Below are 14,486 nucleotides of genomic sequence, written 5' to 3'. Positions count from 1 at the left end.
CAGAATCAGAATCAGAAAAGCTTTATTGCCAAGTACGTTTTTGGACATACAAGGAATTTGTTTTGGCGTAGTCGGTGCAATACAATACAAATTAAACAGTATAAACATATCTACAATATAATATAAATATATGTGCACAAACAACATTGGTTGTAAGTTGGCTCTATATCTATGAACAGAATTGAATTAAACCCATTAAAGGAACAACTCCCACCATTTTCAGTCTATTAAAGGATAAATTAACAGTGCCTACTTTGATTCAGTTTTTGAGTCCAGGTAATGGTTAAGGACATATTTGTGGATGTATAAGCTACTACCTCCATTAAAGAGCCTTCTGCCCATTTTTGTTATCTGTTTCAGTCCGTTGAAAACAGAACCATAATTGGTCCAAACCACAATCACCAGGTCAGATCTTAAAGAAAACCAGACATCATTATGGGCACAGTGATGGTAATAATTTTAATAGAATAAGAACTGGTGTAATTTGTGCTTTTTTACATAATAATATTCACATGTATTTTTCATTGCAACTGTACATTTCAACACCCTTTTTCCCCTGTGTTTAACCCATAACCTACAATCCAGTAGGCTGCCACTGTGCAGGGGCCAGGGAGCACAGAGTGGATGGCTGTGTTTCAAACCGGGAAACTTGCAGCCTCTACAAGGAGCAAACATCCTTCTCTCTTAACACAAGGTCACCACTTCCCCAGACAGTTCTTGATCCAAGGGTGGGGGAGGGTGATACGATTTGCTCTTTAGCAGTTTGTTCAAAGTTTATGGGCCTACTTCTACTCAAACTGAAACTGAGGGAATAATGCAACAGTTGATATTCAGGATGTGGTTACTAGAGGGTGTGCAATCTGTTATCAGCAGGGACCGTAAACCCCCGATGAGAGTAATCCTGAGACAGGCATAGCCGGGGGGGGGGATGGTTCAATGGTTCAAACCATTTCTAGGAAATGAACCTATTTCTCCTTCAGCTTTGCCTCCATGTCCTGAATAAACATTAAGAGGAGTGTCTCCCTCGCTGAGGATAAAAGCTTGAAGATCATACCTCTGTGTTAAAGCTCAGACACATTTCTGCAGTAAGTATCCTTTTTCTTTTTGGTCTTTGCTTTTCTTTTTACATTTGGTTAAATCAAATTTACTCCAGCTTTGAAGGTATTTTAAATGATTTCTGATCTGCTTCTTGTGTAGTCAGTCCTTTATTTGGACAGTTTTTTTAATGTTATAGGACCTCCACATTAACTTACACTAACAGTTCATACTTTATAATTGCTTCTCAGTGTTTAGGGTAATGCTGAATTCATGTCAGCCTTGCTATGAAAGTATTTTCCTATCTTATAAGTTGTATACAATCACAACCTCTTTTTACAGAACAGTTTCTGCCCCCACCCCATCCACCCACCCCACCCATTCTCTTTTTCTCTTCATTAATGTTGTAATTATTATTATTACTATAGATTTTAGAGTACTATTTGAGAGTACTTTTCTGAACCTTTTATGCTCTAGAAAACAAGATGGACTCTGAAAGAATGATAGAGGTGGCCACTCTTGGCAGACCATTCAGCCTTGGGATGCTGTACGACTGCCGCCAGGACACAGTCATTCCTGGTAAGGATTTACATTTTTTTTATTTTCAAATACAGTATATAGTTAAAGAACGATGAAATGCTGCATCTAGAACTCTCACAGGATTTTGTCATTGCACACATACCTCGGGATTGTCTCTAGCTTTGATTGTGGGACTTCCCTCCTGCAGATATTCTGTCAATTCTTTCCAGTCACTTAATTATATTGTTCTATCAATCATTTGCTGGACTGCCTTATAGGCACCTTTTCACAGCCACCATCTTTGTTCTTGTCTGAGTATGGTGGACATTCGTCTCTATTGCTGTAAAATAATTAATAGCACCTCGCTTCTGTCAAAAGTTAAATGACAGGTTGATGGATTAAAATCTCGATCAAAATAAATAATCAATGATTTATCACCCGTATCTTTCTTCTCTCCCTGCCCAAACCAAACCCCACCCTAACTGTCACCTTATCTCCCCACCCACCAACACCTGGACCCATCTTAGTGTCACTTAATCCCAGCCAAGGCTCAGGGGTTAATGAAGGTCACGGAAAACTGGGTAATTAATAGTCACTAAACTATAAAACCTTAAAAATAACTAAAGCAAGTGAATGAATGAATAAATAAATAAAGAATAGTTTAATTCATTTGACTATATTCATATACAGACAGTGGAAAGGTTTTGGGCAGGTGTGAAAAATGCTTATCTATAAATCCCTTAGAGATAGGGTGAGGAACTCGGCCATCCGGGAGGGGCTCGGAGTAGAGCCGCTGCTCCTCCACATCGAGAGGAGCCAGTTGAGGTGGCTCGGGCATCTATATCGGATGCCTCCTGGACGCCTCCCTCGCGGAACCAAGATGCACCGGCAACAGATCCGACTAAGTGCGGGGAATTCTTACCAAACTCCTGCTCCGCTTGTACAGAGACCGGATGGCCCCTAATAAAGGGCCCATGACTCCGTACTCCTGGAGCACCCCCCATAGGGCAACATGAGGGACACAGTCGGATGCCTTCTCCAGGTCCACAAAACACATGTGGACCGGTTGGGAAAACTCCCATGAACCCTTGAGTACCCTGCAGAGGGTGTAGAGCTGGTCCGGTGTTCCACAGCTGGGACAAAAACCACACTGCTCCTACTGAAGCCGAGGTCGACTATCGGCGGACTCCCCTCTCCAATACCCTGGCATAGGCCTTCTCAGGGAGGCTGAGGAGTGTTATCCCCCTATAGTTGGAACACACCTCCGGTCACCCTTCTTATGAAGGGGGACCACCACCCCTGTCTGCCAGTCCAGGGGCACTGTCCCCGACCGCCACACAATGTTGACGAGGCGTGTCAACCATTACAGCCCCACAACATCGAGAGACTTCAGGTACTTGGGGTGGATCTCATCCACCCCTGAAGCCCTTCACCCATAGAGCTTTTTAACCACCTTCCTGACTTCAGCCTGTTTGATGAAGGAGTCCAACCCCAAGTCCCCAGCCTCTGCCGAACTCATCTCAGGCCAGAGTTTTGCCTCTGCCAGAGCCGAGGCTGCAGCACGCTTGGCCTCATGATACCCGTCAGCCGCCTGAGGAGTCCCAAAAGCCAACTGTCAGGTTTAACCAACCTAACAATACTTATAACAACACAAAAAGAAAAGAGAGACAAAGTATTAGGTATTTTACTCGCTTTGCGAGGAGAAACGGTCAAGATATACCCAGTTACAGATCTCGCACCGCTCTGAAGCCTATCCGACCGCCTCCTCTTTTTATTGTCTTTCGGGGGTCCCTAGTTTACAAAAACATTGTTCTCTAAAGGATGGGGGAAAACAACAACTGCATCGCAAACAGGTCATAAACAGCTTTATCTTTTAACAACACATTTCCCACAGTCTCCTCCAACTTGTAGGGTCAGTTGTGCCTTTTGTTGAGTGTAATCAGCCTTCATCTTTATGACCTCCTCAACTGGACTGCTTCCTTCTCTGCTAGCTCAGCACCATTTATGACCTTTGCCTGCAGACAAACTCACACATCCTTTACTCACACAAACATCATGAAAGGTTATGAGATCAAATAGTCAAGTTAAAGAATAGCAGAAAATATAAGATAAATCTATATTTAATTATTCCAACACCAACCACAGCCAGTAGGACTCCTTCTTCAGCTTGACAGCATCCCTTAATGCCAGTGTCCACCACCGAGTTCTGGGATTGCCCACATTCCAGAACGACAGTCAGAGACCTGTCCACAACCCGAAGGCACAGGGATGCGACCCTCTCATCCACTGGGGTAAACCCCATCACGAGACGGCTGAGCTGGGGGGCAACAAGCAAACCCACCCCAGCTTGCCGTCTCTCCCCACGGGCCACTCCAGAGTAGAAGAGAGTCCACCTCTCTCGAAGAGATGGGAGGTGGAGGTGAGCCCAATTATTTCTAGTTGATATCTGTCGACCTCCTGCACAAGCTCAGGCTCCTTCCCCCCAAGTGGGGTTACATTCCACGTCCCTAAAACCAGCGCAAGCATCCAGAGATCAGGCCACCGAGATCTCCACCTTCATCCGCTGCTCAATCCTCTTTGCACTGGTCTTTCATGGTTCCCCCTGCAGGTGGTGGGCCCACTAGGGGATGGGCTCGCGTCTCTATTTTGGGCTCTGCCCGGCCGGGTCCCGCGATGAGCAAACCGGCCACCAGGTGTTCTCCGACGAGTCCCTTCCCCAGGCCTGGCTCCGGGGCGGGACAATGGCTCCACCGTACCAGGCGACGTCACATGCCTCGATTGTGTGGTCCTCATGAAGGTGTCTTGAACCGCTCTTTGTCTGACCTGTCACGTAGAGCCTGTTTCCCATGGGAGACCCTACTAGGGGCATTTATGCCCCGGACAACATAGCCTCTAGGATCATTCGAGCACTCAAACCCCTCCACCACGTAAGGTGGCGGGTAAAGGAGGGGCCGCCAATAGTAAGGACTATTGGTTTAGTAAATGTTCACATGGATAAAGAGTTAAACAGTTGATAACACAGTGACATTTGCTGTGGTTTTGATTCATAATTATAAATTATTAATGATAATGAAGTAATTGTAATTATTAAGTGTTGTAAGCCCAATAATCACACCACCAGAGTGTATCTCTGATCTTTATTCGTAAGAAATGATTTTTGGTTAGAATTTATTTCATCCAAAGTATGATTTTTAAAATTTAGATAAATATTATAAACAATAATCATAATTCTTACAAGGGTGAGGCAAGTAGCTCCTTTGCCTATTTTTTCATCACTTGACCATTTAGATTTTTTACCCACTGCACGGTCTCTAACTATTGGTGTGTTTTCTCTTCTGCTTGGGTATGCATAACAAGCAGAACACTTTCCCCTAATCTTTAATGTAGTTTCTTAGTTGCACATCCACAGCAACATTGTAAAAATGTAGATCTTCCTCAGCTAAAAGGTGATGTTATGTTTCTGAATTTACTTTTAGAATTTGGATTTTTGTGTCCATTTAAAAGATAAAGCTAAAGATGAGACTGAAAGTTTGACCCTGTATGTATGATTTAATTTATTAAGTTTTAATGTTTGTTTAAAAGTTAATTTAAAAAAGTAAAAGTCAAACAAAGAACTTCGTAAAGAACATTTTAAAGTTGTTCAAAAGTTTTAGGGACACAACAAAATTGTAGTAGTAGTTAGCTTACACATTCTTTAAGACAAGGATAGGAAAACAGAAGAATAGAAACAACCTTTATTGTCAGCAGCAAAGTGAGAGGCAAGGCTAGCAGATTCACACAAAGGTAAAAACATAAAAACAGAAATTCTCCTTTTTACAGCAAAAGAAAACAAAACTCTGCAGTTATTCAAAATGGCATACTCGGATTCAAGACCTGTAACTCAGTGATAATTTTAAAAATTTACAAAATGTGCATGAGCATAAATAAAACAACAGACAACAAGAAGTGAAAATGCAACCACAGATTTAAAGAGGCTCTTCAGTAGCGCCCCCAGTCTCCTTAGCAGGTAGAGTCTGCTCTGACCCTTCCTGTAAAGAGCATCGGTGGAGTGAATCCAGTCCAGTTTATTGTTCAGGTGAACCTCCAGGTACTTATCAGAGTCCACTATCTCAATGTCAGTTCCCTGGATGTTCACTGGTGTCAGTGTGGTGGGTTTGCACCTGTGGAAATTCACCACCAGCTCCTTGGTTTTATCCGTGTTGATCGGGTTCTGCTGACACCAGTCCACAAAGTTAATTATTCAATGTTGCCTACAACTGAACCAGCACCCAGCCAGTCAGGTTCTGCTCCTTTAGCCAAATGAATATATGGTGTTGTTGGGACCCACAGCCATGAGTTACAACAGGAAATGTGGTACGGACTTTTCTGGAACTTTCAAAATGAATTGCATTAACCTACTACCGGCACAACTTAGGAATTGGGGGTAGCAGCGGACTTCCCATGATGCCACTGGCTGTATAAAAGCACCCCCCTTTCCAATGGTCCGATCTCTTCCACACCGGTGATCATCGGGATAGGGGAGGCAAGCGCACTAATGTCTCTTTACTGGCAAACAGACATAAACTCTTCAAACTGGATCCAAGGGTGTCATACAATCATCGATCATATGCACTAAGATAAGTACAAATGAATCACTCTGTGTATCCGGTAGATTCATTCATGGAAGGGAATTAAGGTACAAGCCTGGCTTGACTTTCTCTCTGAGGCCTGGAGAAGCAAACGGTGTTCCAAAGGAGTCCCAGTAGAGAATCTGTCTCTACAAGCCGAGTGAAGCGGTTTTCCCTCCCTGAGAGAAGGACAACAGGAGCCGCATCACCATGGTTACGGTAACGTGCAGTTTGGCCGGCCGACAGAACAGCCGCCACAACCTACAGCTAAGGAGGTTAGCTATAGCTAACCATTGTTCACTGTGGATGCTTTCTTCAAACTTCGCCTCCCTGGACAACGTTCCTCACCACAGTTCATGAGTTTAGGTGTTTGGGCAGAATAATACAGGTCCTTCTCAAAAAATTAGCATATTGTGATAAAGTTCATTATTTTCTATAATGTAATGATGAAAATTTAATATTCATATATTTTAGATTCATTGCACATTAACTGAAATATTTCAGGTCCTTTATTGTCTTAATACGGATGATTTTGGCATACAGCTCATGAAAACCCAAAATTCCTATCTCACAAAATTAGCATATTTCATCCGACCAATAAAAGAAAAGTGTTTTTAATACAAAAAACGTCAACCTTCAAATAATCATGTACAGTTATGCACTCAATACTTGGTCAGGAATCCTTTTGCAGAAATGACTGCTTCAATGCGGCGTGGCATGGAGGCAATCAGCCTGTGGCACTGCTGAGGTCTTATGGAGGCCCAGGATGCTTCGATAGCGGCCTTTAGCTCATCCAGAGTGTTGGGTCTTGAGTCTCTCAACGTTCTCTTCACAATATCCCACAGATTCTCTATGGGGTTCAGGTCAGGAGAGTTGGCAGGCCAATTGAGCACAGTGATACCATGGTCAGTAAACCATTTACCAGTGGTTTTGGCACTGTGAGCAGGTGCCAGGTCGTGCTGAAAAATGAAATCTTCATCTCCATAAAGCTTTTCAGCAGATGGAAGCATGAAGTGCTCCAAAATCTCCTGATAGCTAGCTGCATTGACCCTGCCCTTGATAAAACACAGTGGACCAACACCAGCAGCTGACACGGCACCCCAGACCATCACTGACTGTGGGTACTTGACACTGGACTTCTGGCATTTTGGCATTTCCTTCTCCCCAGTCTTCCTCCAGACTCTGGAACCTTGATTTCCGAATGACATGCAGAATTTGCTTTCATCCGAAAAAAGTACTTTGGACCACTGAGCAACAGTCCAGTGCTGCTTCTCTGTAGCCCAGGTCTGGGGAATGCGGCACCTGTAGACCATTTCCTGCACACGCCTGTGCACGGTGGCTCTGGATGTTTCTACTCCAGACTCAGTCCACTGCTTCCGCAGGTCCCCCTAGGTCTGGAATCGGCCCTTCTTCACAATCTTCCTCAGGGTCCGGTCACCTATTCTCGTTGTGCAGCGTTTTCTGCCACACTTTTTCCTTCCCACAGACTTCCCACTGAGGTGCCTTGATACAGCACTCTGGGAACAACCTATTCGTTCAGAAATTTCTTTCTGTGTCTTACCCTCTTGCTTGAGGGTGTCAATAGTGGCCTTCTGGACAGCAGTCAGGTCGGCAGTCTTACCCATGATTGGGGTTTTGAGTGATGAACCAGGCTGGGAGTTTTAAAGGCCTCAGGAATCTTTTGCAGGTGTTTAGAGTTAACTCATTGATTCAGATGATTAGGTTCATAGCTCATTTAGAGACCCTTTTAATGATATGCTAATTTTTTGAGATAGGAAATTTGGGTTTTCATGAGCTGTATGCCAAAATCATCCGTATTAAGACAATAAAAGACCTGAAATATTTCAGTTAGTGTGCAATGAATCTAAAATATATGAATGTTAAATTTTCATCATGACATTATGGAAAATAATGAACTTTATCACAATATGCTAATTTTTTGAGAAGGACCTGTATAGAAGTGATTTAGATTGAAATGATCTAAACGTTTTTCATTTTATGAAGTTTTGTTTTGTTTGTGTTGAACTCAGCTATCTTGGTGCTAGCAGGCTATCTGCAGCACACGTGCTCAGGTTGTGTTCTGTGTTTGTGTGTTTTCAAAGTTCAGACAAACTTTATTTAAAGGGGTGATTTTAAACACAGAAGATCGGCCATAACGCGCCGTCCGCGATTATGCATTTTAACCCTTTTATTAACTGTATTTTAAAGGTATGTGTTTGATTCTGGTGTTAAGCTATCAGCCTCCTTTGTTAGCTTCAACTGCTAACAGCTAAGGACACGTGCTTGCTGCCAAATAATATTTACCCAGAAAGGTTAGTTTTAAATCCAGTAAATAATGTGTCCCTAACATCATTTTACTAAATCTGATAACTAAGTAATCACCATTAAGCCCCATTTCTCCAGAAAGATTTTGCTCTTTTCCAAAATATTCCCTTAATAATATTTCTTTAAATATTATTTCAATAATATTTCAATAAAAGCCCTATTGGATCAGCAGAGAGAAATGAGATTAAATGTTAAGTTAATTTCCCTCATTTTACTCATTTGGATAATTGTAGCTCAGTTTCTCTTTTTGCTTTTGACAGTTTATTCATCCATTCTCCATGTTTCAGCCTTTATATTAGACAAGTTAGGTGAGGGATGTTGTTGGAGATATCATTACCTCCTTTCAAAACACTGTGCCTTGATACGTTACTGAAGTTTGCTATATTGACTCCCTGATTAATTTATTGATTGATTTAAAAAAGTGCATAGGTTATTAGGAAATGTAAAGCTATTTTTGGATACTCTAAAAGTGAAATGTTATGACTTGTCATTAATGGTAACTGCTAGTATTCCGACTCAGCATATTGCCTCTCAAAATCCCAAAATATACACATCTTCTGTCTTTTTCTACAGGATTAACACTGTGGGACTGTGCTGACTTGGAAAAAGACACAAGAGAAAGCCCGAAACCAAACAGTGACTTTGAGATAGTTGCTTCTGAATCAATTGAGGACAAATCTTCATCCCTGGCTGTTGAAGCATCTTTAAAAGCAAGTTTTTTAGGTGGACTAGTTAAAGTTGAAGGATCAGCCAAATACCTCAATGATCAGATGACATCCAAAAATCAAGCCAGAGTTACACTGAAATACAAAACTACCACAAAGTTCCAAGAATTGTCAATGAATCATCTTGGAAGAGGAAACGTGAAGCATTCATATGTTTTTGAGAACAAACTAGCAACACATGTGGTCACAGGCATTCTTTATGGAGCTCAAGCGTTTTTTGTCTTTGACCAAGAAAAATCTGAGACGGAAAGTCATCAAGACATTCAAGGCAACTTGAAAGTGTTGATAGAGAAGATTCCATGCCTATCCATTGAAGGTGAAGGTTCCTTAAAATTGGAAGATAAGGACATTGAAAAAATAAAGAAATTCTCTTGCAAATTCCATGGAGACTTCCTACTTCAGAAAACTCCAACAACCTTTCAGGATGCAGTAGAAGTCTACCAAAGTCTGCCGAAGCTGCTGGGAGCCAGTGGAGAAAATGCCGTCCCAATCAAGGTCTGGATGTTGCCTCTGACAAACTTAGATTCTTCTGCAGCTAAACTTGTTCGTGAAATAAGTGTAGGATTAGTTCAAGAAGTACAAAGTGTCCTGGAGGAGCTAAGTGAGCTGGAAATAAGGTGCAATGATGCAATGAGAAACATCACAACACAGCAGTTTTCACAGATTAGCAAAAAAATTAAAAGTTTTAAAAGCATGTGCTCTGAGTTCAGGCTTGGATTTCAACAAACATTAGCGAAGAAACTTCCATCAATCCGAGGAGGAGGAGAAGAAGAGTCTGAGCTTGCAGATGTCTTAAAGGGGAGGCATTCCTCACCTTTCAACAGCAAAAATCTAAATGAATGGATGGACTGCAAAGAGAGAGAAATACATATCCTGAAATCTTTCACCAGGATGATGAAAAACACCAAAATCATCCCGTCTCAAAATGAGGTTGATGAAGAACTTCTCAGTGCAGACCATGCTTTATGTTTTGTCTTCACCTCACTGGAAAGACATGAACCATACCTCTCTGCTTTGTCAAACCACCTCAAAGGCAGAACCGGGACAGACGATTCACACATTTATGATGTCGAGAAGGAACAATGGTATCTCTCAAACAATGTGGCAGATGAGATGAGAAGAAAAGTGAAACTCTTCAGTGATTTTGCAGAGGCTAACAAGGAGAGTACTGCATTCCTGACAGTAGGTTTAACAGATAAGAAACATGAAGGTTCGACCATCTACCTTTACAAAGACGGACTTTCTATCAGTGAAAACTTTGAGCCTCCTTCAAAGCCTGAAAGTGTGACAGCAGCTGACATAAACCACAACAGTGTGACTCTGAACATTTCCCCTCCCTTATTTGGAGCAGAGAACATCACCTCCTACTCTGTTGAGTACCGGGTCAGTGGAGAAGATGAATGGAAACAAAAGATAGAACCAAAATCTGCAGAACTCACAGTGAGCCACCTGAAGCCAAACACAGAGTATGTGTTCAGATGCAGAGCAGTGACCTCAGCAGGTGTTGGACCAGCCAATGCAATCAATGATCCCATTAAAACTTTACCCTGCAGTCCTCCTGGAGAATCTCAAGTTGAACCAAACTCATCTGAGATTTCACTTAGTTGGGAGAAACCAGCTGAGCTCGGACCAGATGTTCAGATTCTGAGCTACATTGTGGAATACGCAAGCACAGCCAATAGTTCAAAGGTAGAAGATCTCCTTTGGAACCAAACAAGGTCAAGAGGTGAAAAGGCCACAATTTCAGGACTTCACTCAGAAACACAATATTCAGTCAGGGTCAGATGTGACTGTGGTGGAGCCGGCAGAAGCAAGGAAAACAAGATTGTTAAAGTTTGTACAACAAAGCGGGAATTTGGGCGACTTGCTGAATATCTAAAAGACATAAGCAAGAAAACCAACTCCAGTCTCCCATCAGTTTATGAACTCCCACTGAGAAAGGATGACATGGACATAGATGGCTGCCAAAGGTACATATTTGGTAAAGAAAGTCTAAGACCCAACCGTACCATCATGCTCCTTGGAGCAACCGGATCAGGAAAGTCCACTCTCATCAATGGGATGATCAACTACATTGTTGGCGTCAAGTGGAATGACGGTTTCAGATTTAAATTAATTAATGAAGATTCATCAATGTCCCAAGCTCACAGTCAGACCTCAGAAGTCACTGTGTATGAAATCTACCACCAGGATGGGTTTAAAATCCCTTACTCCCTGACTGTTATAGATACACCAGGCTTTGGAGATACCAGGGGAGTTACAAGAGATCGGGAGATCACAGAGCAAATCCGAAGGATTTTTACCTCTGCTGAGGGAGTCACAGAGATTGATGCAGTATGCTTTGTGACTCAGGCCTCTCTGGCACGTCTAACGGCTACACAGAAATATGTGTTTGAGTCCGTTCTCTCCATCTTTGGTAAAGACGTGGCAGAGAACATTGTCATGCTGGTCACTTTTGCCGATGGAAAGCAGCCGCCAGTTCTTGAAGCAATAAATTTATCTGGCGTTCCATGTCCCAAAAATGACTTAGGATTTCCAGTTCATTTCAAGTTTAACAACTCTGCACTGTTTGCACATACTAAATGCCATGAGAGCAGAGCTCATGATGAGGAATCTGCTGAAGACGAGGATGAAAGCTTTGATGAAATGTTTTGGAAGATGGGCGTCAAAAGCATGGAGAAGTTCTTCACTGCTTTGGGGAAAATGACCTCCAAAAGCCTGCTGATGACCAAGGAAGTTTTAAAAGAACGAAAGCAACTTGAGACGGCCATTGAAGGTTTGCAACCACAAGTCAGAGCTGGGTTAGCAAAACTTGAAGAAATTAAGACAACCAAACAAAAGATCAAGGAGCATGAAGCCATCATAACTTCAAATGAAAACTTTGAGATTGAAGTGGATGTTATCAAGCCAATCCAAAAACAGCTCAGTGGGAAAGGAGAGTTCATCACCAACTGTCAGAAGTGTTCAATAACCTGCCACTACCCATGCATAATAGCAGAAGACAATAAGAAACATGGCTGCAATGCAATGGATAACAAAGGGATGTGTACTGTTTGTCCTGGAAAATGCATTTGGAATGTGCATTTCAATCAAAAATACAAGTGGGAGTACGTTCAAGTAAAGGAGAAGAAGACAGTACAGGAACTGAAAAGCAAGTACGAAAAAGCAGCAAAAGAAAAGCTGACTACTGAGCAGCTGATTGAGAGGCAAGAGGAAGAGATTGCTCATCTGCAGGACATAATGCTTTCTCTCATGGATCAGTCAGCCGACTGTATCACTCGTCTTCAGGAGATCGCCCTGAGGCCAAACCCTCTGGCTGCCCCAGATTACATCGACATGCTGATTGAAGGAGAGAAAGCAGAGGCTAAAAAGGGCTATGAGGCGCGAATCAAGTCTTTGGAGGAAATGAAGGAGAAGGCCCAACTCATGTCCAAAGTGTCTCAACAAGACAAACTCACAAAACCAGAAGAGCAACTTTCTGCAGAGAGACAGAAGAGGAAAGAAAGCGGGGGATATTTAAAAAGGGTTTTAAATTTCTTTGGATTTTCAGGATAACTCCAGCAGGTCTGTGGATATGTTGGAACGGTCGTGAGGCTTTTACCAGAACCGATGGATCAAATCGTTTGAAGTGGAATTGTCCCCAAAGCAGAAAAGTGTTGTTTGCACTTGTTAAATTATACTCAGTTTATTAAATACTTAGTGTTGATGGTGAATCTGATGTTATTAAATGTTTGAGATAAAAGTTTGTAAATCTTTATAATCAGCAATGCACGAATTATACAAATTACAATATTTCGGTATGATTCCAATATTTCTAACAATTATTTCAAACACTTTCAAGGCAGGAATTCAAGCCATTGATCTGTTGTAAATTTCTGACTGCTGGCTTTATGTAGTTGGGTTAGTAGAAGTGTATTTAATGTGTTTGGGCCTATAAGACTGGGTTTGATGCTTATTGTTTACTGTCGTATTTTATCTGCTTTGCTTCGATTATTTTGGGTTCAGTTGTTTCTTCTTTTTCTTAATCGCTTCTTTAGCCTGATATCTGATTTCATTTAGTTGGTACTGGTTTCCTGTCAGGCTGCATCTGGGCACTTAATCCAGGCCCTTTAACCAGGTCTTCTGTCAGGTAGAAAGGATTGAACTGTCAGCTCTTAATGGTGCGCTTCATTTCGCAGATTTTTGTTGTAATTTCATTTTAAGGAAGAAATAAACCTTGCAAACATCTGCATTAAAATATCTGTAAAATGTCCCTTATATGAAAAATCTTTGAGAAAATACTGTTTGCCTGTGTGATTAAGTGTTGTACTGAAAAAATAAATGTTTCAATACTGAATGCATTTAGCCTCCTTTGCTTTAAAGTCCTCTGTTTAAAACCTGAGTGTAGACGGTATAATTGTTAATGATAAGTGAAACCATTTACCTGGAAGAAATGAATTTCTAATTAATTTCCATATAATTTTATTGGAGAACCAGGAGCATCGAGACACAAATCTGGCCCAACTAAAAATGTTCTGTTAACGTTTTATTTTTTAAGGGGGTTATAAAACAGAACATTTTAAAGTTAACTTTATTTTTCTGGTCTTTGTTGTCACCTTAATTCTCATAGCAAGGCTGATAAAAGCACTGGTCATGTAATAAAGGAACGACAGATGAATGTTTATTTAAATAAACTTATGCCAAATTAACAGCTGCTGCTTTATTGGATTTTTAACAACAACAAAAAACACTTATTAAATGTGGGCAATTTTTGCCAAAGATTAGATTATAATGCAGCAGACGTTAAACATTTCTAAAATCTTTCAGGGAAGGATCCCGGTTCTCATTAAATTTGTGATTTAACTTTGTGACTAAAGGAGCTACATCCATTAACATTTACTTTTCCTTCCCATAGAAAGTACTCCTGGATCAGTGCTTCTTTGTTTTCTTTGTGTCTTTGCTCTGTTCTCTCAAACCCCCAGTCAGTCGTGGCAGATGGCCGCTCACACTGAGCCTGGTTCTGGTTCTGCTGGAGGTTTCTTCCTGTTAAAAGGGAGTTTTTCCTCTCCACTGTCGCTACATGCATGCTCAGTATGAGGGATTGCTGCAAAGTCAACACCAGTGACTGTCCACTGTCTCTACATGCTCATCCAGGAGGAGTGAATGCTGCAAGTCACTGACTGGATGCAATCTGCTGGGTTTCCTTAGACAGAAAAACTTTTTAACCAATTTGAATAAAAAACTGAACCTGACTGTTGTGAAGAGCCTTGAGACGACATGTTGTGATTTGGCGCTA

General features: G+C 41.7%; 1 protein-coding gene across 1 annotated transcript; it reads left to right on the top strand.

Annotated features, from left to right (window-relative positions):
* The first annotated feature begins 966 nt into the window (after window positions 1-966).
* On the top strand, window positions 967-12,766 carry LOC124870140. Its single transcript, XM_047368664.1, has 3 exons — window positions 967-1,085; window positions 1,513-1,614; window positions 9,060-12,766. Exons 2-3 carry the CDS (start codon window positions 1,521-1,523, stop codon window positions 12,764-12,766), a joined length of 3,801 nt encoding a protein of 1,266 aa, XP_047224620.1. The 5' UTR covers window positions 967-1,085; window positions 1,513-1,520.
* Window positions 12,767-14,486: the final 1,720 nt, after the last annotated feature.

The sequence above is a fragment of the Girardinichthys multiradiatus genome, chromosome 6 (assembly GCF_021462225.1).
Source record: "Girardinichthys multiradiatus isolate DD_20200921_A chromosome 6, DD_fGirMul_XY1, whole genome shotgun sequence".
Classification (NCBI taxonomy): domain Eukaryota; kingdom Metazoa; phylum Chordata; class Actinopteri; order Cyprinodontiformes; family Goodeidae; genus Girardinichthys; species Girardinichthys multiradiatus.
Note: the sequence above shows the minus strand (reverse complement) of the source record. Positions and strands in the feature narration are given on the sequence as shown.

Excerpts from the sequence above, each read along its gene's own strand:
- LOC124870140 (XM_047368664.1), top strand. The coding sequence starts at position 1,521 with ATGGACTCTGAAAGAATGATAGAGGTGGCCACTCTTGGCAGACCATTC. Across the intron at positions 1,615-9,059 it reads CCAGGACACAGTCATTCCTG|GATTAACACTGTGGGACTGT; the intron begins GTAAGGATTTAC and ends CTTTTTCTACAG.